The sequence below is a fragment of the Ips typographus genome, linkage group LG1, assembly GCF_016097725.1.
Source record: "Ips typographus isolate SLU linkage group LG1, UJ_Ityp_2.0, whole genome shotgun sequence".
Taxonomy (NCBI): domain Eukaryota; kingdom Metazoa; phylum Arthropoda; class Insecta; order Coleoptera; family Curculionidae; genus Ips; species Ips typographus.
This window is the reverse complement of record NC_138422.1, coordinates 1160915-1188083: the sequence shown is the minus strand read 5'-3', so window position 1 is coordinate 1188083 and position 27169 is coordinate 1160915. Positions and strand designations below refer to the sequence as shown.

The window sequence follows — 27169 nt, the reverse complement described above, 5'->3', positions numbered from 1 at the left end:
AAGACACCAAAAATATTCCTAATCAACTCATTAATCCAACACCGTAAGTTTGTAGTACAGTTTTTGCTTCCAGTATACAGGATGTGAATGAAAAGTATGGTGGTTCACTATTTTTGTCACCATGTAGGCAATTTTTAAGATAGATTTTTTTCCTTTACATCACCGGAAAGAGGAGCACAAGACGGTTAATTTGAGTAGTGTAACCTCCCTGAACTCCCAAAAATAACTGAGTTACAGGGTGTTCAAATATCAGATCGCAATTTCAACTGATTAACATATTTGTTGCAACACAAATATTTAACTTTTCCTAAACTAGAAATCAAATTTAACGTGAACTTTGCTCCAGTTAATTTGTAGACATTGAACGCCAATTAAACAGGACAAAATTCAATTTAAAGAGGGTGTCCCTTTCCCAGCTTTATTGTTAGACAGAAAATCCCCAAGTCCAGTCTGGTAATTGTATCTACAATTTACATTGTTCCGCCGCATCCCATGAAATTGGCTCAAATTCGGATATTAAGCGGTGGTTGTTAACTACTTTGAGGGTTTCTATTATTGGAAAACACTTTGTAGCCAGATGGCCAACGAGATTCGATTTATCCGGCCTGCGGTTCTAATTTAGCTTCTCAAAATATTCTTTGGCTTTATCCGTCCTCGTTTACCAACAACGCTGGGGGGGATTGTTCGGAAATCCTCCTGGTGGGTGGAATAAAAACTATATTGAATTCCCAGTCTCCCGGCACACAATAAAATGTCAAGTCGTCAAAGGCACGTAAATATTTCTCCGCAAATTTCCCGGTTTGAATTTGTCGGGTATTAAATTCCCGCCAGTTTTTCTTCACCCTTTAGAAACTCTTCTTTTCTCATCACTATTCAACTTTTTGTTGTAATTTTAGCAGAAAACCTCGAATTTAATAAACCCTCTCTCCGCTAAAATTGGGTAATAATGCTTCGGCTTTTTGACCGTTTTCTGCTCAACTAGCCGATTTAATTACAAGGGAAAACTTTTTCATTCCTCCCCTTAACTCAACTAATTCCACCCCAACCCGATTCCCGAAACAAGTTTGTAATGCGATTACAAAGCCATAGTGCAAATTTAAACAATACTCGGGCATTTAGGCTACACCGGAACAAGACGGGTTAACATTTTGGGGCAAAGACCTGAATTTCATTACGGGGAGGTCGGCAAAGTATAAATCAGAGTCCTTCCTACCCACTTTTCAAATCCCTTAAGCTCCACAAATCATCTCGGAACTAGCGCCCCCCTGTTGCCCGGAACATTGTTCAAAATCATATTCGGGATGGTGTTTGTAAATTTTATGTTGCATATATTTTCGCTTTCAACCCCTTCTGGTATAATTTGTGGACCCCTCTGGGGATGACAACAGTGCCTTGACTTACTCTAACTTAATACGAGGTAATGGTTTTAGTGTTTCAGCTAGTTTTAACTATTAATTGTCAAACACAATTCAACAAATACATTAGTTACTGTTGATTTTAATACAAAAAGTATTTAAGTGATAATGTCTACCGAACTCAATTATGTTGGTAAATATTTAAAAAAATATATAAAAATACCAAGATAAACTGCGCTTTTTAGGGCCAGTACTTTCACTTAAGAATAATTTTATTTCAGATATTTTCTATAGAATTTATAATAAAAATAAATTTATTTAGAGGTGAAAGTACTGGTCCTTATAAAAATAGTAACTTTTCTTAATTTTTCAGTGTCTTTAGCAAAATATTTTTTAGTAACTCAAAAATGATTAAAAGTACAATTTTCCATCTATGAGACCTTTTGTAGAGAAATGTTTGGGCTTTCAAATGAGATTTTTTTCATTCCAATCGGTTAAGGCCACGATTTGAAATTTTGGGGATTAATCAGGTCCTATGGGAGTCAGTGTGGTATTTTTTTGATAAAAAACGTGTTTTTGAGATTTATGACAGTTATTTTGACAATTGTCACGTGACCGTCTAGCTATATAGGATTCTACAAACACGTGACAACTGTCACTAACATCAAAACTATCAAACTATGCTCTAAAGTTGCAAAAATCAGGGTTTAGGAACGTTTTCTTGCAATATTTGGTATAAAACGTGTTTCTGAGATTTATGACAATTATTTTGACAGTTGTCACGTGACCGTCTAACTAAATAGTGTTCTACAATCATGTGACAACTGTCACTAACGTCAAAACTGTCAAAATATGCTGTAAAGTTGCAAAAATCAGAGTTTAGAAAAGTTTTCTTGCAGTATTTGATATAAAACGTATTTTTGAGATTTATGACAGTTATTTTGACGATTGTCACGTGACCGTCTAACTAAATAGTGTTCTACAATCATGTGACAACTGTCACTAACGTCAAAACTGTCAAAATATGCTGTAAAATTGCAAAAATCAGAGTTTAGAAACGTTTTCTTGCAGTATTTGATATAAAACGTATTTTTGAGATTTATGATAGTTATTTTGACGATTGCCACGTGACCGTCTAGCTAAATAGTGTTTGACAGTCACGTGACGTCACTAACCTCAAAACTGTCAAACCATGTTCTAAAGTTGCAAAAATCAGGGTTTAGAAACATTTTCTTGCAGTATTTGATGTAACACGTGTTTCTGAGAATTATGACAGTTATTTTGACAATTATCACGTGACCGTTTAGCTAAATAGTGTTCTACAATCACGTGACAACTGTCACTAACGTAAAAACTGTCAAACTAAGCTCAAAAGTTGCAAAAATCAGGGTTTAGAAACGTTTTCTTGCAGTATTTGATGTAACACGTGTTTCTGAGAATTATGACAGTTATTTTGACAATTATCACGTGACCGTTTAGCTAAATAGTGTTCTACAATCACGTGACAACTGTCACTAATGTAAAAACTGTCAAACTAAGCTCAAAAGTTGCAAAAATCAGGGTTTAGAAACGTTTTCTTGCAGTATTTGATGTAACACGTGTTTCTGAGAATTATGACAGTTATTTTGACAATTATCACGTGACCGTTTAGCTAAATAGTGTTCTACAATCACGTGACAACTGTCACTAACGTAAAAACTGTCAAACCAAATTCAAAAGTTGCAAAAATCAGGATTTAGAAACATTTTCTTGCAGTATTTGGTATAAAACGTGTTTCTGAGATTTAAGACAATTATTTTGACAGTTGTCACGTGACCATCTAGCTAAATAGTGTTCGACAATCACGTGACAGCTGTCACTAACGTCAAAACTGTCAAACTATGCTCTAAATTTGAAAAAATCAGGGTTAAGAACACGGACTTCTTTTAGTATTCGATATAAAGAGTGTTTTTAAGATTTATGATTTTGACAATGGTCACGTGACTGTTTAGCTAAATTATCCTTTAAAACCACGTGATGATGAACTATTAAAAGACACTCTGTATAATAATGTAAAATGAATGAATTTGTTTTGATCTACCGTTTTTTAAAAAGGTGAATCATTCTAGAAATGTTCAAATTAGGTGCACAAGTAGTGTATAATAGCTATTTGTGTACCGAGGGCGTTAGAGGGAACATAATGTCCTGAAGGCCGAAAAAGCCCGAAGGCCTATGGCCTCATGAGACTAAAGGTAGGAAATACGTAGTTTTTATGGCATGAAAGAATAAAAATGCCACTGCTAATATTAAAAAAGATTCTCTCTAATGCCCGCAGGTTGTTATGAAAACTATAATTTATACCGTTTTCAAAGTATTATTTATTCATAATGTGGTGAAACATAAATAAATGAAAGTAAAATTGAAGTAACCTACGAAATTATGTTGGTAGTTTGACCACAAAATGTCAAAAAAAATGAATATTTAAAATGAAATATGATTAATTTGCCCAAATTTTTTTTTAAATTATTGAAAATATACAGTTTTCTCAAAAACGGTAAAAGTTAGGGTAAAACAGATTTCGGTTTGGTATTGGATTTTTAATTTTCTTTCAGCCATGTATATTTTTGTTTACATTGACAATAATACTTCAAAATATTTTAGTAAATGGAATTATTTAATGGAAACTAGATTATACTGATTTATTTATTGTTAATATTGAAGAGGATAACATAAATTTTATGTGTCTAAATCCTGTTTCGTTTAAGATTAACTTTTTTAAAAAAAATGCATGGAAGACAACAAAAACCGACGTGCCTCGTGACGTAATACTTTTTTAGATTATTTTTAATACTCAACCAATTTTTTTTTGCAAATTTGCTATCGGCATGTTTCTAAGCCAGGTTCAGAAAAATTTCAACCAAAAATAAATTTGATGCAAAATTTGTATTTTTGATTGATTTTTTCCACTAAAAATCCGAAATATTCCTAGATCTTACACCTAAAATACAATATTTGGTCTTGCTAGGTGTAATCAAATTTTCAGTTAGGGTAGTAATGCTGTGCAAACGGCCATTAAAGTCAACGTGATATACATTTAGATCTGTCACTTGTCATTTGCGGATGCGTTCAAAGTTTCGTATTGTTGCAATATCCCTACCAACTCCCCCATGTCATATTGAATTTCCAGTTTCTCGGCAAATTCCCATTAAAGATGCATTAATCACTTCCGCAAAGACATATTCGAACCAACAATAATTGAACCCGACTGAAACGACGCTTCTCGTCCAGGTGGCGCTTTCGTATTGACGTTGACACTGACAGTCGGGGCCGATTAAATATGGAACGGGTTTCCGGATTCAATTATAAGCCGAATAGACATTAAAATAACATATATCGTATTGATATATTACGTGCCAGAAACAGGAGCCGTTTTGAAGGATGGCAATGGAAAAATGCCCGAAAACGTATTGGAGAGGCATCAATCAGCGGTAAAATGCATTGTTTCGTGCAATCGGGACGAGCCTGTTTTTATAGGGTTACAACATTACTGTTGCGTGTAATATTAATAGGAACACGTTAGTAATGAGGAACCTAGAGAGGGAGGGAAACATTATTGGAGCATAAAAAGTCTCAATAAAAGTTAACGACGACGATATTTCAATGCGAACATAAAACGACAAAGAACACAAAAACTGTGTCAGTTTACAATATAAACGCGGGGTAAAAAATTGAGGCCGAAAACCGATTTGTAATAGAATAAAATCAGTGAGGTGGGGAAACCGTATTGAGGTCGTCGTGAAAATCGGGTTAACATATTTTCTTTTGTACTCCTCTAAAGTTATTTTGTTTATATTAAGGATAGTCGATCTGGCAACGTTGTTGAACACGCTCATGTTTTATACAAACTTTCCGGTGAGACACCCTGTATTATTGATCTCTATAATTTAACCAACTCTGTATGTTTCTGTACACTTAGGTGAATTAACAAAAACAATATTTGCACTTATTTTCATTTATTGCAATTTAATCGAGCGCCATTGTTTGTATTATTTTCGGCCAATAAGAGATAATTCGCATTATTTATAATTTCGTTTGTTTTACGTTTGGTCGAGCCCGAAAAATACTTGAAACGAATAAATCGTATTTTATTTAACAATATTAGCAATTAATAACGCTTGTCGGATATTTGTTATCGTAAGTTTAACAGAGTTTGCTCGTTTTTTACGTCATTCCAGTGAATTAAATTATTATTGTACTTTATATTTATAAATAACTTTTCTAAACTAGAAAATGCGTGTAAAAAAATTAAATTTGCTTGTAGATGGATGTCAAAGAATGATATGTAATTGATATTTGACATTAAGTTCTATTGCCGTAATTATATTATACATATTTTGTAAAATATTAAAAACACAATAATTCTAAGTGACAAGCGTTCAGTTAGCACTAGTGTGGTAATAACGATTATAACATTTAAAACAGTTGTACTCTCGGTTTACTATAACAACTGTCATGTAAGGTTTCTAGTTATTTACTTACTAACTAGTGCAAAGAAATAATATACTCTTGAAAAAGGTGTGAATGCACAATTTTACCTTACAATTAGTATAACATTTTGGGAAATTTATCTTAACCTGATCTAAAGCAAAAAATGGCGGCAAATCCCACAACTTGACCAAACAAAAAACAGCATATTGACGCCATTTTTCTTCTTCCTTTTAATTGCTGAATAAAAGTGTTAAATTAAGTCTGGTAAATTTCTATTTTTAGAAATTTACCAGAAAATTAATTCATGCTTGAAAATTCTCCTTGATAGGGAAAACAACTGTCAAACTTATTATGCATTATAATGAGATAAATTAAGACATCTAAATGATTAAAAGTACATTAAACTTTATTTGAATTGATATTGGATTGTTGTACAATTAATTAAAAAACAAATTATTTTTGATTTTTCAGATTTTTCAATTTTTTTCGGAAAAATTACTGGAAACTTTCTGAAAAATGTTGTATACCTAACCTCAACACTTTTTACAATGTTATGAATTTTTAGAAAAATATTATTTATAAATTTATGCAAGGGTATAGTAATCTGATTTAATTGAACAGATTTTCTATATGTTCTCCCTTCTGGGCTGTCACAGTAAATACTGTCAAAATCAAACTTTACAACAAACAACTCAGTTTTAACAGTAAATAACTCAAATATTCGACGTTTTAGGTAAAAACGCTATACAGCGTGGTCAAAAGAGCATTTCAAGGGCTACAGATTGATATATCGAACCATTGGATAAGTGTCAAAATAACCGAGTTATTGACAAGACAATGGAGTAGTTTACAGGGTGATTCAATGAATTTTTAACATCCTTGTAACTTGTTTTCATTTTATAAAAAACATACCAAATATGAATCTTGTAGATATTTGCATATACTTTATTCCTAGATAATCCATCAGTATACAGGGTGTCCCAAATTTGAGCAACAAACGATTCGATTTTTGGAATCTACATCAAATTCTAGGCCTACTTGATGTAAAATGTTTGTATCGATATTCAATTGTTTTTGCTCTAGCAGCCTACTTTGACCACCCTTCTCGAAAGCAGAAGTTCCCAATTTGAGATTGAGACCAAAATTTTGGTGCACTTTTCTAGAAAATCGTCCATAACTCGCTTATTTGAATCACCCTGTAGAAAACCACCGTATAACAAAAGAAAGCTAAGGAATGGAGCTATCACGTGACGTTGAGTGGGCGTGGCTAAGCTGTCCCGTTTAGCCGCTAGAGGGCGTCAAATTTGACTCTCGTTTTTTGCAGTTTTTGCTCAATATCTCAGAAACGTTTCAGGTTAGAGGTCTGAATTTTTTACCACAAATGCACTCGATGAGATGCAACTTTTACCTTTTATACATTTTTTTGGTAGCACGCACCGTTTGACTTTTAAAAATTAAAAACTAGAATTGTCAAGAATTTTCAAGGGTGATACCTTATGATTTTTTTCAGATAATTTTTTATTTTTAAAATTAACCTCAACTCCTTAAATACCTTCAGGTTAATAGTACACAAATGACGTAAAGTGTCATTTGTCAAAATATCATTTTCCAAGGGTGCCACGCTTTAAAGTGTCAAAATTGACATAATTTTAAGGTCATCTCCGAAACCGTGCAAGTTAGAGCAAAATGGACGTCGGATTTCTGTTCCCCAGGTTCAAATTAATTGAAAAAATTACTTTGATTAAAGAAAATCCAAAATGGTCGCCGTTAGTACAGTAGGCCCAAAAAAATCTTAATTTAGATTAAAATTCCGTGTACTTTTCCAGAAAATCGTCCATAACTTGCTTATTTGAAACACCCTGTAGAAAACCACCGTATAACAAAAGAAAGCTAATAAACGGGGCTATCACGTGACGTTGAGTGGGCACGGCTAAGTTGTCCAGTTTTGCCGCTAGAGGGCGTCAAATTTGACTCTCGTTTTTTGCAAGTTTTTGCTCAATATCTCAGGAACCTTTCAGGTTAGAGGTCTGAAATTTTTACCACAAATGCATTCGATGGGATCCAACTTTTACCTTCCATAAACTTTTTTGGTACCACGCACCGTTTGACCTTGAAACTTAGAATTGTCAAGAATTTTCAAGGGTACCACCTACTGATTTTTTTTAGAAATTTTTTTTATTTTCAAAATTAACCTCAACGCCTTAAATACCTTCAGGTTAATAGTACAAAAATGACGTAAAGTGTCATTTGTCAAAATGTCATTTCGCAAGGGTGCCACGCCCTAAAATGTCAAAATTGACATAATTTCAAGGTCATCTCCGAAACGGTACAAATTAGAACAAAATGGACGTCAAATTTTTGTTCCCCAGGTTCTAATAGTTAAAAAAATTACTTTGATTAAAGAAAATCCAAAATGGTCGCCGTTAGTACAGTAGGCCCAAAAAAATCTTAATTTAGATTAAAATTCCGTGTACTTTTCCAGAAAATCGTCCATAACTTGCTTATTTGAAACACCCTGTAGAAAACCACCGTATAACAAAAGAAAGCTAATAAACGGGGCTATCACGTGACGTTGAGTGGGCACGGCTAAGTTGCTCCGTTAAGCTGCTAGAGGGCGTCAAATTTGACTCTCGTTTTTTGCAAGTTTTTGCTCAATATCTCAGGAACCTTTCAGGTTAGAGGTCTGAAATTTTTACCACAAATGCACTCGATGAGATGCAACTTTTACCTTCTATACACTTTTTTGTTACCACGCACTGTTTGACCTTGAAAAATTAAAAACTAGAATTGTCAAGAAATTTCAAGTAAAAATTTTTTCAAAATTAACAAATTTTTTCTCAAAATTTCAAGATTAACCTCAACTGACTAAACACCTTCAAGTTAATAGTGCAAAAATGTTAAAAACGAATTATTTTTGAATTTTCAGATTTGTCAATTTTTTCGGAAAATTACCATTTTCATAAATGTAATTTTCCGGAAATTTTACATCCCTGCTAATCACCAACCTGATCTTAACAATAAAAAATTTGCTCTAACTTTAAGCAAAGCTTAAGTTGTGGTTTAGAGTGTGACTTTTCTTTACCTGTACTGTCATAGTCTGACCCACACTTTTAAGTTTTTGGCTTACAATACGACGGTGCAAATGGGGGATAGATCCCACAATAGAAAGTGTTGACCAAATAAAAAAACACATAAGAAAAAAATCTACTTAAAAAATATAACATATTAGTATTTTAGCGCCATTTTTTCTACTTTTCCTTATCAAATTAATTGTATTTCTGTAACAAAAACTTTTTCTACTACTTATACTTTGTTCATATAACAAACTGGGGTTGTTTTTGCTGTGGAACGTGATTTTTTATACAGGTGTGGTAAATCCAAAAGCTACCATAGGAAAACCGTGTAACTGACAGAGAAACGTAGTAAGTTTGTCGAGGGTATTGAATACTTACGGCGTTTGGCAAAAGCGCGCTGAAAATATGGCCTACTTGATATTTTTTTCGTTTTCTGTCTTTCTCCCGCGCACGCAATTACCTACGTTTCTCTGTCCGTTACACGGTTTTCCTATGGTCGCTTTTGGATTTACCACACCTGTATAATATTGTAATACTTGCACAAAATACTACCTAATTTCTGTATGATAATAGAAATGTAAGTATTTTGTTATTTGCCCATGATCTTGAGGGATAGCTCCCTCTCGTGATCGTATATGACTCAATACGTTCGTTTTACGTGCCTTTTAAAAAACGGTTTCTATCACAAAAGAGTCTAGTGTAACTAGCTGCGATTCATTCGAAGCTGAAAGGAGCAAAGCCTTAAGGTCGAGGGCCCTCTCACTGACAGATCAGGTGTCTCCGAACAAGAGAAGACCCTTGACACGGATATAATCCGGGGCGCATCGTGTAGGGCAAGAAAGTGCTCGAAAAACAACTCTCCGGACCTTTTTCCATTTTATTCAGCGGGCTCAACCGGATTTTTTCTAAAATATTAACTGCCCGGCCCTGAGCAAATTAAAAAAAAAACGAACGCAAAGTTGTAATTAAACGTAAATTTCGTTCGGGTTAGATGCGGCGTTTAACCTCTTTCAAGGGGTCGGCGTAAAAGATTTTCAGCTTAGCAATTTGTAGGATAAATTATATTTCCGTCTCTCGGTCGGATTTCAATTCTATTTTTAATTATTTTCGCGTTTCGAAATTTTTTCTAAACGTCTGCTTTTGTTCCGCGAAGATTGTTAGAACAAGACTTTTTCATTATTATTTCAAACTTGAGACTGGCCAAAAAAATAATTTATTTTTCTCTTTAACTATAGTTTAATCATAAAAACAAGTGAAATGACACGAATTGTTTCATTAGAACGAACAAAGCAAACGTGACATTTGACAGTAAATCAGATGACAGGTTTATTCGGCCTACGTCAAAATAGCAGCAATCACAATAAGCAACAGTTAATTATAATTTATCTTTTATATTGAGAAGTTAAAAAATAAATGACATGACAGCAACGTTGTGTCACTTTCTGTCAAAGAGTCATTGAAAAACATGAGAAGTCAATATATCAGTGGTCTTGACGCTCTATAGAGCATGCAGAGCAATTTTGACGTCAAGATGACGTAGTTTAACAAAACAACATTCTTATCAACTGTCAAATATGGAGCGTCAAAACGAATGTAGCCAGTGTACTTTACAACTCCATTTTTGACAATTGGCAATCTAGCTTTATACTTATACACTCAAATTTATGTCAAACTATTATTGTTCCTACGAGGCAAACTAGACTAACAGTGCAATTTCTAAGGCATATTATATTAATAGTTCACAGTCTATTATTTTGACAGTTGTCAATTTGTCCTCCTCCTAACCTAACCTAACCTAACCTAACTTGGCCTGGCTGAATACCCTAGTGGTGAATGCCATAAAGAAAGTTAAAAAAAAAAAAAAATTTCCTTAGAGATTGCCCCTAACCTAACATTACAGGAGCTAGAGAGGCAATTTTTAACCATTTTGTAGTATTTTTTATGCTTTTTCGAATGGCGTAGGAACGAATTTCCTGCAAATTCAAATAAAAGAGCTACCATTTTTCAAAAAGTCAAAAAATTCGATTTTTGTCAAAAGTGCAATTTTGGCAAATTTTTATTTTGCTCTACAGTGCGTTTTTTTTAACGCGCAACATAGGATTTTACGTGTTAAATTTTTAAGCCCATGTTGGACCATGTTATTTTGGAACTACAAGTATAAAACTTGACGGGTGTGTCTTTAGTACCCTGAAGCTTAAGTAAGTCTACCAATTTGGTCTAAAAAGCGATTTAAAACTGGAAAAAAATAATTTTTTTTTGAAAAGATTTTATCTTTTCATACACCCTGTATGCATTGTTGTTCCTTGTTGTTTTTGATACTGGCAGGGCAGGTAGCAGGTAAAGTGACTTATTTTGACTGCATCACGACCCGACATCTTTTGAACGTCAAAAGGGCATTTTATGATTGTTTGGAATATACTGTTTGGCTTCAAACGAAGGTCAATTTGAACAATTCACTTATAAAAATACTTCTTTAGTTCTTAACTTTCTTGATATAAAGTTAATGATCACCCTGTTTTACTTTCTACGCCAAATTTTACCTGCTACCTGCCGTGCCAGTATCAAAAACAACAAAGAACAACAATGCATACAGGCCGGGAGTATGAAACGATAAAATCTTTTCGAAAAAAGATGATTTTTTGCAAGTTTTTTAACACTTTTTAGGCCGAATTGGTAAATTTACTTAAGCTTCAGGGTACGAAATAGCCACCCGTCAAGTTTTATACTTGTAGTTCCAAAATAACATGGTCTAACATGGGCTTAAAAATTTAACACGTGAAATCCTATGTTGCGCGTTAAAAAAAACGCACTGTATAAGGGTTCCAATGCACAGCAAAGGGCATATTTATACAAAAGAACATTAAATTAGATAAAATAAGCACAAAAAAAGCACTTTAAAATTTGTCACTTTTCAAAAAAATTGAAAGAATGGGGGGGTACTAGGGAGGTTTTTTAGGTACTTTTTGAAATTCAATATCTCGGTAACATGAGGAGCTACAGAGGCCATTTTTAACCCATTTTGTAGTATTTTTTATGCTTTTTCGAATGGCGTAGGAACGAATTTCCTGCGAATTTAAATAAAAGAGCTACGATTTTTCAAAAAGTAAAAAAATTCAATTTTTGTCAAAAGTGCAATTTTGGCAAATTTTTATTTTGCTCTATAAGGGTTCCAATGCACAGCAAAGGGCATATTTATACAAAAGAACCTTAAATTAGGTGAAATAAGCACCAAAAAAGGCACTTTCAAATTTTTCACTTTTCAAAAAAATTGAAAGAATGGGGGGGTACTAGAGAGGTTTTTTAGGTACTTTTTGAAATTCAATATCTCGGTAACATGAGGAGCTACAGAGACCATTTTTAACCCATTTTGTAGTATTTTTTATGCTTTTTCGAATGGCGTAGGAACGAATTTCCTGCGAATTTAAATAAAAGAGCTACGATTTTTCATAACGTCAAAAAATTCGATTTTTGTCAAAAGTGCAATTTTGGCAAATTTTTATTTTGCTCTATAAGGGTTTCAATGCACAGCAAAGGGCATATTTATACAAAAGAACCTTAAATTAGGTGAAATAAGCACAAAAAAAGCACTTTCAAATTTTTCACTTTTCAAAAAAATTGAAAGAATGGGGGGGTATTAGAGAGGTTTTTTAGGTACTTTTTGAAATTCAATAGCTCGGTAACATGAGGAGCTACAGAGACCATTTTTAACCCATTTTGTAGTATTTTTTATGCTTTTTCGAATGGCGTGGGAACGAATTTTCTGCAAATTTAAATAAAAGAGCTTCGATTTTTCAAAAAGTCAAAAAATTCAATTTTGAAATTTCCATACCTGTACGGCTTAAAGTGTACATTACGCAACACTGGTTTTTCCAATATTTGACGTTGACAAACTAAAATCCCGTTTTTTGAAAATAAAACTCTCTTGTAGGAACTAAAATGTATTTGTAACAAATCTGGACAAGATGCTATATAGTTATGCAAGGATTTAGTTAGGTTTTGGTCTTGTGGATTTCTTTGCGCTCCTCCGTATTGAGCCAGGAGACTCGATCTGAAATATTCGACGTTTCTTAACAAACATGTACAGGGTGTTACAGCTAAATTCCGACCAGTCCATTCAAACACGCCATCGTCCGGATAACCTTTCTTGATGTACAAGTCGCGTAACATTTTGCGCAGAAAATCGTAGTCGGGCGTTTCGAAAAAATCCAAATTACGCACGTATTTCATGTAAGTGGCCACTTCTTCAGGTTGACCTGAAATTCCAATTTTACACTAAAACCATGGATGATTGAGCTACAGTAAAATAGTACCTTCACATAAAGTCTCTATGGGTGTGTTCCGTTTGGTGTCTCCAATTTTCTGATATCTCTCCTTGAGAGTGTCAGCCTTTAGTCCTTGCCAGGGCAACGACCCCCTTAAAAAGTACAGAAACATGTGTCCCATAGCCTCCAAGTCGTCTCTTCTAGATTGTTCCCGACCCATGTGGGTGTTAATGCTCATATACCTTGCTGTACCAGTCAGCGACTTGTGTTCTCTAAAGTTACAATAGATCACAGAGAGTGTGATAAATGTAAGTAGTTTTCACAGTAACAAACTTATAAGGAATATGCTTTCCAGTTTCTGGATCAATGTATTCTTTGGCCAGTCCAAAATCAATGATATGAATAATTTTCTCTTTCTTTGATTTGGAGCGTCCGATGAGAAAGTTTTCAGGTTTGATATCCCTGTAGATAAGCCTCTTGGCGTGCACGTACTCTATCCGAGTAATCAGCTGATCGGCAATCATGAGAACGGTTTTGAGACGAAACTTTCTGCTACACAACGTGAACAAATCTTCCAAACTGGGTCCCAGCAATTCCATCACCATGGCATTGTAACGGCCGCCGCAAGTTCCCAAGTGGTACACTTTGGGAATTCCTACACATTGTGAGAAATCATGAATTTGCCTAAAGCACTAGTGGGAAACAACCCTCAGCCTGGCCGAGCATTTTATAGAACCGATACTCCAGATGGAGCTGTGGTGCTTTGCTTTTGATTGGTTCAAGTTTGATGCCCACGTGCTCGTTGTTGTAGAGATTTTTCCCCAGTCGTAGTTCTCCAAAGTTGCCGTTGCCGATCTTCTTTCCGACTCTAAAATTAGGGCCAACCATTAGCACTCCCGAGGAGGAGGAAGCGTGCGACGAATTCATTTTATGCACCGGAATGTTTTTTGATTCTAGAACGAGATAGAAACGTTACCGGACGTGTTCCACGAGGGCGGAGCGCGGCGCCATCTGTCTACTACTACGAAACGCTAACTTCATCATTTTGACAGGCGGTCGCCGATTACCTAAAGAGCAACATGGCGCCCACTTAGGCAGATGATTTTGATTAGAAATTCAAATGCGAACTGACCTTGCAGTTGATACTGGAAATCGTTGTTTATAGGTCGTTCTTCAAAATCTCGCCCGTGAAATTTTGCACTTTTCTTTAACCATTTATCGTCCATCAGTAGGAGCAACAATCCTGCAACAATTTGCATTTAGTTTCTAGAATAAGCAATCATTAAAGATTTTCTGCGTTTTTCTAATCATAATCAACCGTTTTACTGTCAACTGTCACTGGCTCATATCAGATTAAACAGTTTTTATTTTATAATCGATCAATCGACTGATCATTTGATTACTCAAAGCGATTATTTCGATTCAATCAATTAGACCTTTAAGATTCCATTCCAAGTGACCTTTGTAACTTAATTTGACAATTGAAAACAATCACGTGACCTTAAGGATGTAATTTTGTCATTCAACACCATCACGTAATCTTCAGAAATACCTTACAATCGTAAAAATGGTCACGTGACTTTCAAAACAACATTTTGACATTAAATATTGTCACGTGATTGCAAAGACAGTATTTAGACCTTAAGTGAAGTCACTTGAGCTTCAAGATTCCATTTCACGCTTGAAAATCGTCAAGTAGCCTTTGTAGGTAAATTTGGTAGTTGAACACGTGACGTTCAGAAATTCCTTTCAACTGTAAAAATAGTCACGTGACCTTCATAACATTCAAACCATAATCATCCGTTTTGCTGTCAACTGTCACTGGGTCATATCAGATTAAACAGTTTTTATTTTATAATCGATCAATCGACTGATCATTTGATTACTCAAAGCGATTATTTCGATTCAATCAATTAGACCTTTAAGATTCTATTCCAAGTGACCTTTGTAACTTAATTTGACAATTGAAAACAATCACGTGACCTTAGAGATGTAATTTTGACATTCAACACCATCACGTAATCTTCAGAAATACCTTACAATCGTAAAAATGGTCACGTGACTTTCAAAACAACATTTTGACATTAAATATTGTCACGTGATTGCAAAGGGAGTATTTAGACCTTAAGTGAAGTCACTTGAGCTCCAAGATTTCATTTGACGCATGACAACAGTCAAGTAGTCTTTAAAGGTAAATTTGATAGTTGAAAGCAATCACCTGACGTTCAGAAATTCTTTTCAATTGTAAAAATAGTCACGTGACCTGCAGAACCACATGTTGACAATAAATATTGTCACGTGATTGCAAAGAGAGCATTTAGAAATAAAGTGAAGTCACTTGAGCTCCAAGATTCGATTTGACGCTTGAAAATAGTCAAGTAGCCTTTCTAGGTAAATTTGACGTTCAGAAATTCCTTTCAACTGTAAAAATAGTCACGTGACCATCAGAACAACATTTTGACATTAAATATTGTCACGTGATTGCAACGAGAGTATTTAGACCTTAAGTGAAGTTACTTGAGCTCCAAGATTCCATTTGACGCTTGAAAATAGTCAAGTAGCCTTTGTAGGTAAATTTGACAGTTGAAAGCAATCACGTGACGTTCAGAAATTCCTTTCAACCGTAAAAATAGTCATGTGACCTTCAGAACAACATTTTGACATTAAATATTGTCACTTGACCTCCAAGATTTCATTTGACGCTTGAAAATAGTCAAGTAGCCTTTGTAGGTAAATTTGACGTTCAGAAATTCCTTTCAACTGTAAAAATAGTCACGTGACCTTCAAAAGAACATTTTGACATTAAATATTGTCACGTGATTGCAAAGGGAGTATTTAGACCTTAAGTGAAGTCACTTGAGCTCCAAGATTCCATTTGACTCTTGAAAACAGTCAAGTAGTCTTTAAAGGTAAATTTGATAGTTGAAAGCATCAATCACGTGACGTTCAGAAATTCTTTTCAATTGTAAAAATAGTCACGTGACCTGCAGAACCACATGTTGACAATAAATATTGTCACGTGATTGCAAAGAGAGCATTTAGAAATAAAGTGAAGTCACTTGAACTCCAAGATTCCATTTGACGCTTGAAAACAGTCAAGTAGCCTTTGTAGGTAAATTTGATAGTTGAAAGCAATCACGTGACGTTCAGATTTCTTTCAATTGTAAAAATAGTCACGTGACCTTCAGAACCACATTTTGACATTAAATATTGTCACGTGATTGCAAAGCGAGCATTTAGACCTTAAGTGAAGTCACTTGAGCTCCAAGATTCCATTTGACGCTTGAAAATAGTCAAGTAGCCTTTCTAGGTAAATTTGACGTTCAGAAATTCCTTTCAACTGTAAAAATAGTCACGTGACCTTCAGAACAACATTTTTACTTTAAATATATGGCCACGTCACTGCCAAGATACTCATACACTGTCAAAAACAGCATCTTTCAGCTTGCTGCTCTTTCTTGACCAATCACAAACTATCAAACAGTGCTGAGATTTGCACAAATGTTGCCCTTGTGGACTTTCCAGTATCCACTATTTGTAAAATGTGTAATTTTTTTAATTTGGACTGACTATTTGGGCGAGATTTTGAACTGATGACCGCTACTAACGCTATAAATTCTACGCACCTTGAATGACGGGCCAATTTTGCACTTTCGCGGTCTCTTTACAGTCTTTTTCCTTGTTTCCACTAGTGTTTCCAGTATTATTTTTATTTCCAAACTTCAGTTTTAGGAAATGCATCATTTTTCATTCCCGTTTCATCATAAGGATTGTCCTAGAATAAACGATATCGATGCTAAATAAGAAACGTTGACCTGTTTGCTCAACTGTAGACGTAAAGTAACAAAAAGCCTAGTTTTTTTGGTAAAAACCTTCTTCAAGGCTAATAAAATACATCAAGAAAGTTAGTTGATACAGTCACTTAGTCACAAATTAGTTATTTTCTAGAAGAGGGGATTGAAGGGTTATATAAAAAGTTTTGAAGCAATCTACAGAGATTTTTTTCTTTAAGCTTTTATTTTTTAGTATTTTTAGGGCGATAATAAAGTTTATTTTAATTTTTTGGCTGTGTAGTGTGTAATCGGGCATAATAATATAATTTGGACTTACCCCAGGACCGTCCTTAATCAGAAAATGTGCATGTCCTCGATAATTTTGCTTCTTCTAACTTGTCATTGCTAGTACAGTTTGAGGTTGACGTTAAACTGTTCACCTGCGGGTAAATGTTCAATTTAACCACCAGTTTACGTAAAAGTTTAATCGTAATGTCTGTTTTAAATACCGAAGCAGTTCCAGAAGTTTGTACTTAAAGCAAAGTTTTTTTTAAGATTAATGGTGCGATTCAGTAATTTAAAAAAAACGGTACAAATACAATACGTCACAACAGTGTACTGAATAAATAAATCAGAAAAAAAAATGTAAAAGTGGTCTTCAAATTCAAATTTATCCCTTTTAATGTAAAGAATGTGTGCAACGTTGCCAAACCAAAAAATTTACAAAAAGAAAAATGTTATGAAATTGATTCAACCGATTTAGAAAAAGGGCGTAACGTTTAGTCTAAATATCAGGAAAAAATAAAATAGCAAATTAATAGATTTGTCGAATTTTAATTTATAAAGTCTATTTTTCTGAGAAAAGAGTTATTAATCGAAAAAATTTAATTGTGTTACGGATTAGGGGAGGTGAAAGATTAACCTTTTTTAATTAAAAAAAAGTAAAAATAAGAAAATATGAGTGCAACGATTTAACAGGAAGTAGATATCAACTGTTGCTTAATTTAAATGGGACACCTTGTATATTATTTTTTGGATTCTACGTCAAATTCTAGACATATTACGTGTATTAATGTCATACACTTTTCTCTATCCGTTTCTGAGATATTTACCGTTTTATGTGAAATTTAATATTTTCAGTCTCCAAAACAATAATAATTTTAATTTGTGCATATCAAAAAACGTTTTTTTCTAGGTTTTTGTGTTTTGTCGTGTTATACTAGGTTTTTTCTAAGAGTGGGTGAAGAAAAACAATAAAATATAATGTACAGGATGGTCAAAAAAAGAGCTCAAAATATCAGTTTTAAAAAAGGACGTTTTTCAAATTAAACACCCCTTTTGTCTGATTCTCTGTTCAAATCTAAGGTAAGTTTGTATTAGGTCACCTATTTGAAAAATTTATTCTTTAAATCGATACATTGAACCATCCTGTAACTGTCAAAATAATCGAGTTATTAAAGGTTAAAGTAGTAGCTGTCAAATTCAGTCAAAACTGTCTGTCGTTTATTTGCAACACTTTGTATATGTCAATGAAAAGAAAATATAATAGGCTTTTCAAAAATATGACCGTTTGTGTTGATGTTGGCCGCCAGAGGGCTCCAAAGCTAACTAAACGTTTTTCTTGACTATAACCACTTTAACTTCTTTGAAGGATTTTTTTTAAATCGGTCAGGTACGGCCCTGATATTTGACACAAACCTAGCACAGTGAGTATCAATTTTAGAGCCGTAGCAAAACTGTTGAAATAAAATCATTAAAGTCGATTTTCGCTTGCACTAAGTGGCCAACATAACGCAAAACCCATTGGAATAGTGGTGGCTTTTCAGGCAAATTTGACCCTTACGAAAATTGTCATTTGCAAAATCGGTTTTTCAAGAAATTTCTATGCATTACATCGTAGTAGACCTAGTAGCTCATGTAACCGTGTTTTTTTAATTTTCCAGGGTCAAATCAGCCCTAAAAAGTCAAAAAGTGCTTCTGGGGCACCCTGTCTGTAAATCGTAAATAACACGCGTATTTCTACCACTTTTATATGTCGATGGACAGTTAATGAAATGAGCTTTCCATTGACGTAGAAAAGTCGGTTGGATCATGGTACTGTTTGGCCACTAGAGGGCGTTAACTTTAACCAATTTTTTTGTTTAATATTTAAAAACTCACTTAATTGCACTATTTTTGCTAGAGTTTTATACGTCAATGAAAATCCAATGGAATGACCTTTCTAAAAACTTTCCCATTTGGGTTGATAGGTTAGACGGTTTGGCCGCTAGAGAGCGTCAAAGTTGACTATTTTTTATGACTTTTTTCGTGCATCCTTTTGTTTAATCTTCAATAACTCGTTTATTTGCACCATTTTTAGTAGTGTTTTATACGTCAATGGATAGCCAATGCAATGAGCTTTCTAACAGTTTCCCAATTTGAATGGATAGGTTAGACAGTTCGGCCGCTAGAGGGTGTCAAAATTGACCAATTTTATTGTGCATTCTTTCGTTTAATCGTCAATAACTAGCTTATTTTCCACACTTTGTATAAACTTTTACATGTCAATGTATAGCCAATGAAATAAGCTTTCTATTGACGTATAAAAGTTGATGGGTTAGTGGTACTGTTTTGCCGCTAGAAAACGTGAAAATTTTTAAAAGAAAAATTACAAAATTCATAATTTTTCATTGTATTTCAACGGAATTTACTGAAATTACCAAACTTTATTTATGTTTAAATTTGAATGGTAGATGTATAGAATTTTTATAATATAATTTAGATGTTCCCAATTCTATTAATAATTTTCAAAATGTCCTCCAGTAATGCCCATTAATTCCTAAAATTTGTACCTACACTATAATGCCCCAGCGGTTTACACCTCGCTAAAACCTAACAAATAACGGATATACAAAATTTTGAAAATTTTGGCGATATTTAAAAAAAAAATCGAATATCTTTGAAACGGTGAGAGTTACGGAAATTTTAAGACCAATAATGTTTTTAATGAGCAACATTTTTGATATTCAGGCTGTTTATTGCCGAATTTAGTGGTGGCATTTGTTAATTTACTCAATTCAAACGTGACGTTAATGCACCCTGATGAGTTAGCTGTAGGTTAATAAATTTCATTAACATTGCACGTTTCTGTTCCATTAAACTGTTTGTTATTGGTTTGGTGCGTTACTAAGGGAAACAGCGTACGTAGATTAGATTTAATACGTCCAAATTAATTACCACGAGTTTCAGATAATTCCATCCTTACATTATTGTTGCAAAGCGAACTTTTGATTATTAGTTAGGATTTCTTTAGTTATTTGTTGTTACCCCTGTATGTTACGTTGCTTTGTTTACGTTCTACATTCTTTTGTCTGTGTTCTAGAAAATCCTGGCTCCGTTGCTTATATAGAGAGAGATTTATGTTATAGCTTAATGAGTGTGAGAGAGAAAGTCAATTTCATGAATATTTGGGAATTTTCTAGAAACCATGGAAGCCTATATAAGCAGCTGAACCAGGCCTGGTTAGTGAGTTGTTGAGTTGATAGTTGTAGTGAAGTCGAAGTTGTCAGATTACGAGGTTAAGTGTCAGTGTCAGTTTATTGTTTGTAAACAATATACAGTGTTGAACAAGAAGTGTGTCATTAAGGAGTACGACGGTACATTTGGTGTCAGAAGTGGGATTGGAGAATCGAAGAAGAGTTCCAGAGGAAGACAGAATAAACCGACAAAAGCAGAAGGTGTGTTGAATGCCTGTGAGTACACGACAACAAAGTGCCAAAATGGATGAAGGAATGAAACAACTTATGGAGATGATTCAAGCAATGAAAGCAAGTCAGGACCAAAAGTTGGAGGAAATGAAAGCGAGCCAAGACCAACAGTTTGAAGAAATGAAAGCGAGCCAAGACCAAATTAAAGACCAGTTTCAACAACAAGATGAAAAATTAGACCGAGTAATAAATGAAATTAAAGGAGAAATGGACAACAGGATGGAAATTTTGGAAGAAAAGGTAAATGAGAGGATAAGCGGTATGGAGGAGACCGTTCAGACCTTGCGAGAGGAATTTGACAAACTACAGGAAAAGTCTTCAAAGCCAACCGTAGTCGCCAGTTCTAGTGTCTGCTCAAATATTAAGCCACCAGTTTTCGACGGTAAGACCTCATGGCAGGTTTACAAAAAACAGTTTGAGGCTGCCGCAGAGGCCAACAATTGGACATCAAGTGACAAAGCCACTGCCTTGGTTTTGTCACTTCGAGAAGAAGCACTGGAGGTTTTGCAGACTTTGGACGAGAGCCAGTACAAAAACTACGACGACTTAATCCAACATTTAGAGATGAGATTTGGAAATAAGCACCTAGAACAAGTATACGAAGCTCAGTTGTCTAGTAGGACCCAAAGAAGCACGGAAACACTTCAACAGTATGAAGCCGACATTGCTCGATTAGTTTGTCTGGCCTATCCAACGGCCTCTCACGACATTAGAGAGCGAATGGCAGTACGGGCTTTTGTACGAGGTCTTAAAGATTGTGACACAGAGCAAGCAATACGATTAGCGAGATGCCAAACATTACATGATGCTCTTGCCTACGCTTTGGAGTTTGAGGTGGTCAAGCAAGTATCACGAGGACATACTCGAGTGCGTCAAGTCAGAAGCCTTACACCGGAACCGAGAAACCGATATTCCAATTCAGATCACACAACTCAGTCAGACTTGAGTCGTCAGCTGGAGGCATTTCGAAAAGAACTAATGGGAGCGTTAAATAGAAGAAGTCAGAACAACCGAAACGCTCAAACCACCACGTTTACTCGGTCATTGGAATGCTGGAACTGTGGAGAAAAGGGGCACATTCAATCGCAGTGCCGCAAACCTAGAAGAATGCAGAACCAGGAAAACGAAGAGTAGCCAGTTTTCCGGGGCAAAAGCTGGCTACGCAACACTGTCAAGCCCCACCAACCATAATTAAAGTAGCCCGTCTTCAGCACGAAAACACCAGCTTAATAGTGACCGGTAAGATTTGCGGCCGAGATTGCCAAATGGTTGTTGATACCGGTTCTTGCCATACTATCGTAAGGCCGGACATAGTGAAACACTGCAGGATTAGCGACACTGGTACAAAGTTTATATTGGAAACTGCCGCTGGTGAGTCAATGCCTGTTCTGGGAATCCATGAAGCTGAAGTGAAGCTTGGGCGACGTGTCTTCAACCATACCGTTTTTGTGGCCAACATAACTGATGACGTCTTAATGGGCTTAGATCTTATGGAGCAACACAAGTTCCAGCTGGATTTGGAGAATAGACTGATCAAGACTGGACAAGACGAGATTGTTATGATGACACCCGAACAAGATATGCGTGTGAGGAAAGTCACGTTGCAGGAAGATGTCAACTTACCTGCAAGATCAGAGACCATCGTAAAAGTTAATTTGGACAGAAAAACGGAATTGAGCAAACTTCAGCTGATAGAACCGAGTTATGAAGAGGAAGATGATGCTGTGAAGAAGGGAGTTCTTGTAGCCCGCACCCTAGTCCAGCAGAAAAACGGCCAAGCATACGTAAAAGTCGCCAATTTGAAAGAATGTGGTCAAAGACTAAAAAAAGGCGATATAATAGCCAAATCCGAACCAGTACTTATGGTGACTAAGGAGTCGCACGAAACAAAACCAAACCCTGACAGTGACCTTCCTGAGTGTTTGGTGCACTTAATGAAAAAGACGAGCTCAATTTTGACTGATCAAGAAAAACAGACTTTTGGCCGTTTGCTTCACGACTACAAGGACGTGTTCGCCTTAAATGAAACGGATTTGGGAAGAACTCATTTAGTGAGGCATAAAATTGAAACAGGGGATTATTTGCCCATTAAACAAAGACCCAGACGGCTCCCATTGGCTAAGCAGGCAGAAGTGGAAAATCTTATACAGGACATGGCGACTCGCGGCGTCATTGAGCCATCCACTAGCCCTTGGAGTTCTCCTGTGGTACTTGTTACTAAGAAAGATGGGTCGACAAGATTCTGCGTGGACTATAGAAGACTAAATGAAGTTACTAAGAAAGACAGTTATCCCTTGCCCAGAATAGATGACACCATAGACACTCTGGCTAACGCAAAGTGGTTTTCCACCTTGGATCTAAAAAGCGGATACTGGCAAGTGGAGATGGATCAACGGGACAAAGAGAAAACTGCCTTCTCAACTGGAAATGGCTTGTGGCATTTTAACGTCATGCCTTTTGGACTTTGCAATGCTCCGGCAACCTTCGAAAGATTAATGGAAACTATTCTACGAGGATTGACTTGGAAAACCTGTCTTGTTTATTTAGACGACATCATTATTATGGGCAAAACATTTGAAGAACACCTGCAAAACGTTGAAGAAATCTTCAAGAAGTTCAGAGGGGCAAACCTGAAATTAAATCCGAAGAAATGCAGCTTTTTCCAAGAAGAAGTCGAATACTTGGGACACGTTATATCGTCAAAAGGAGTAAAAACCGACCCGAAGAAAACTGAAGCTGTAAAGAATTGGCCTGTTCCGAAAGACAAGCACGAATTGAGAAGTTTTCTGGGATTGTGTTCCTATTACAGAAGGTTTGTTCGTGGATTTGCTGATATAGCCAGACCCCTACACAAATTGACGGAGAATAACCAGCCCTTCGAATGGACTACAACATGTCAGGAAGCCATGGAAGAACTGAAAGTAACCCTTTGTTCTCCACCAGTTTTGGCTTTTCCACGACCTGGGGAAGAGTTTATTGTGGACGCAGATGCTAGTAATATTGGTTTAGGCGGAGTTTTATCTCAAATTCAAGATGGTGAAGAACGAGTGATCGCCTATTTCAGCAAATCACTATCAAAGCCAGAGAGAAATTATTGCGTAACCAGGAAGGAGCTGTTAGCCGTAGTGAAAACAGTCGAGCAGTTTCACAAATACCTGTACGGACAACGATTCAGACTAAGGACGGACCATGCCTCTCTGAAATGGCTATTTCAATTCAAAAATCCAGAAGGACAAATAGCTCGATGGTTGCAAAGACTTCAAGAATATGACTTCCAGATTGAACACAGAAAGGGACGTTTGCACGGAAACGCGGACGCAGTGTCACGAAGACCTTGTGTGGAAGGTTGCAATCACTGTAAACGCCTGGAGATAGCTGAATTTGGAAAGCCTTGTCGAAGGATCGCTCTGAAAAATGACATCGCATGGGATCGGGAAAACTTGGCTGCCGATCAACGAGAAGACCCCGATTTAGGACAGATAATTAACTGGAAAGAGCGTGGAGAAAGACCAAATTGGGAGGAGATTTCCGCTAAGTCTCCAACATTAAAGGGATATTGGGCATTATGGGAGTCCCTTATTATTGATGGAGATTTACTAAAAAGAAAATGGGAAAGTCCGGATGGGAAAGAAGAACGACTACAGGTAGTTCTGCCAAGAAACCGAGTTAGTGACGTACTGAAAGAAGCCCATAATGGAATTGGTGGAGGGCACTTTGGCATCAACAAAACGTTAAATAAAGTTAGGGAAAGGTTCTATTGGCTACAAAGCCGCTCAGATGTAGAAGATTGGTGTCGGCGTTGCGCAGACTGTTTCAGTAGCAAGGGTCCCAAAACTCGAAGCCGAGGATGTATGAAGCAGTATATTGTCGGAGCTCCGTTTGAGAGGATTGCCGTTGATGTAGCTGGACCTTTTCCCAAAACTAATTCCGGAAATCGCTATGTCTTGGTCGCAATGGACTACTTCAGTAAATGGCCAGAAGTGTACGCAATACCAAACCAGGAAGCCGCTACTGTAGCAGAAGTTCTGGTTGACAACTTCTTCTGCAGATTTGGAGTACCGAGGGAGCTGCATTCGGATCAAGGGCGTAATTTCGAATCGGCAGTATTCACGGAAGTGTGTGATCGATTGGGAATTAAGAAAACCAGAACTACTCCATTACACCCACAGTCAGACGGAATGGTGGAACGTTTCAACCGGACACTAGACAACTACCTAAGGACAGTCGTCGATAACAATCAGACAGATTGGGATCAGCACATTCCGTTGTTCCTGATGGCTTATCGATCGGCAGTACATGATTCCACTGGCCAAACACCAGCTAGTGTTGTCTTTGGAAGGGAGCTTCGTTTGCCAATGGATCTTCTTTTTAGACGACCGGAAGAACCCCCAGCCTCTTGTGATAGCTATTCAGAAAAATTGGCGCAACGCTTGCACGTGATCCATGAGGAAGTCCGGCAGAAGTTGAAATTTGCAAGCGACCGACTAAAGACAAGATATGACAAAAGGGCCAACAGCAGCGGATTCCAAGCCGGTGATCAGGTCTGGTTATACAATCCTGCTCGAAAGAAAGGAAAGTCGCCGAAGCTACAGAGGTCATGGGAGGGACCCTACGACGTTATAAAGCGTCTGAACGACGTCGTCTACAGAATACAGCGAGGACATCGGGCGAAAATGAAAATAGTTCACCTGGATCGACTTGCACCTTACCGACCACCCAAAGCTGGTGAAGTTGATGATCGGGACGATCAACTCTAGGAGGGGGGCAGTGTTGCAAAGCGAACTTTTGATTATTAGTTAGGATTTCTTTAGTTATTTGTTGTTACCCCTGTATGTTACGTTGCTTTGTTTACGTTCTACATTCTTTTGTCTGTGTTCTAGAAAATCCTGGCTCCGTTGCTTATATAGAGAGAGATTTATGTTATAGCTTAATGAGTGTGAGAGAGAAAGTCAATTTCATGAATATTTGGGAATTTTCTAGAAACCATGGAAGCCTATATAAGCAGCTGAACCAGGCCTGGTTAGTTAGTTGTTGAGTTGATGATTGTAGTGAAGTCGAAGTTGTCAGATTACGAGGTTAAGTGTCAGTGTCAGTTTATTGTTTGTAAACAATATACAGTGTTGAACAAGAAGTGTGTCATTAAGGAGTACGACGGTACATTATGTAAGTAAATACCTGGGTAAGAGAAACCAATGTTGCAAGTAATAACACAATTTAGTAAGGGGAAAATTGTGTCATTTTATGCATCCAACAATTTCCTTTCTTTTTTAAGTTTTTGCGTTGAAATGGGAAAATGTACGTTAACCAGACCGAAATAGTATATTGCATACTCAGGTGGAAAGTGTTTGATTTCTGTCGAGAAATTAGGTAGTAGGTTAGTATACTTTATCTCGAGACAGAAATTAAATTTTCTACCGTTGTTTGTATACTATTTTATTTTCAACCATTTATCAAAATCTTATCAAACTTTTAATAAATAATTCAGTTGAAATATTGATTGCTAATAGTCTCTAACAATAAGGTAGTATAGGTGACAAAACACATATTGACATTCACCCGGGTGGAAAGTAAAAGCAGGTAATTTTCATCTTTCCACCTGATTTACACATAAGAAATAACGTTATTAAATAACTGGTTGAAAATTGAAAAAAAAATCCCTCCTTGTAGAGTCAGGTGCTGGCCAATAAAATAATCTGCGTTTATTTAACGCGAAAAATCTTCTCATTACGTTAAAAGCTTGCCCGATATAATTTAGGGCAAGCTGAACCTTTTTCGCGCAGGCAAAACTACCCCTTCGCGATAAACGAGAATGCAAATGAAAGTTTTGCGGAGATATTTCATTATCGCTCCGCGTAAGAAAAGGGTCCAATCTTGTAGAATCTCGACATTTGTAAAGGATTAATCAGGAAAGTAACGGAATGGGGGTCAAATCGAAGTAGCCCAACCACTTATCCGATCTACTTTCCTTTATGGAGCTTAAAATAAGTTTAGTAGTTGCGTTAAAAAGCAGCGATTACGTACTGTATCATTGACCTTTTTCTTCTTCTTCTTCATATGCTGTCTGCTTGTTAATGAAGGTTGAAGATCACTTTTCCAAACGCTTCCAACGTAAAACAACTGAACAACACTGAAATAGTTGACTCTCTGGTCTATTCTTCAGGTGCTACTTTTCTGTGTGGCCCAAATATGCTGTTTTTCTCTTACTTTGACAACTGTAATCAATTTTTATCATTAGTACTTTTGAAATACACCCTTGAAATTGTTTTTTGGTCACGTGACGTAGCAGTCTTTAGGATTAATGATTCAAAAAAAATTGAAAACTTGCTCAGGTTCCAAATTTTAAAGACCCAAAACCTTAAAATTCATTTTTTTAAAAGTCACGTGACAGTTTTTAGGTTAGGTCAGGTGACAACGTAAAGGTTTTTCCAAATTTTTGACACTTGATTTGACCTAGTGCCTAAAGCTTAAAATTGATTTTCTCAGGTCAAGTGA

General features: G+C 36.0%; 2 protein-coding genes across 5 annotated transcripts in view; one reads left to right on the top strand and one right to left on the bottom strand.

Moving 5' to 3' along the window:
* The window catches only part of LOC145735716 (uncharacterized), a 150678-nt gene that overhangs the window by 84653 nt on the left and 38856 nt on the right, over positions 1 to 27169 (top strand). The window lies entirely within an intron of this gene.
* On the bottom strand, positions 12819 to 26927 carry LOC145735625 (casein kinase I-like). Of its 4 annotated transcripts, XM_081989618.1 has the most exons (10): positions 26699 to 26927; positions 17269 to 17371; positions 16785 to 16933; positions 14291 to 14401; positions 14135 to 14225; positions 13866 to 14026; positions 13492 to 13813; positions 13207 to 13430; positions 13003 to 13149; positions 12819 to 12944 (listed from the first exon to the last, which is right to left on the bottom strand). In XM_081989618.1, exons 3-10 carry the CDS (start codon positions 16900 to 16902, stop codon positions 12886 to 12888), a joined length of 1233 nt encoding a protein of 410 aa, XP_081845744.1. In that variant the 5' UTR covers positions 16903 to 16933; positions 17269 to 17371; positions 26699 to 26927; the 3' UTR covers positions 12819 to 12885. The 4 variants fall into 4 exon arrangements, with proteins under 4 accessions (XP_081845744.1, XP_081845748.1, XP_081845756.1 ...); XM_081989622.1 differs by lacking the exon at positions 14135 to 14225 and having other exon boundaries at positions 13866 to 14111; positions 26699 to 26886; XM_081989630.1 differs by lacking the exon at positions 14291 to 14401 and having other exon boundaries at positions 26699 to 26886.

Bases quoted from the DNA above. Each gene is read 5' to 3' on its own strand.
- LOC145735625 (XM_081989618.1), bottom strand. From the start codon at position 16,902: ATGATGCATTTCCTAAAACTGAAGTTTGGAAATAAAAATAATACTGGA. The intron at 14,226-14,290 runs GTCAGTTCGCAT...GTTGCTCTTTAG, and splicing joins TTTCCAGTATCAACTGCAAG to GTAATCGGCGACCGCCTGTC. The intron at 13,814-13,865 runs GTTGTTTCCCAC...CACAATGTGTAG, and splicing joins AATGCTCGGCCAGGCTGAGG to GAATTCCCAAAGTGTACCAC.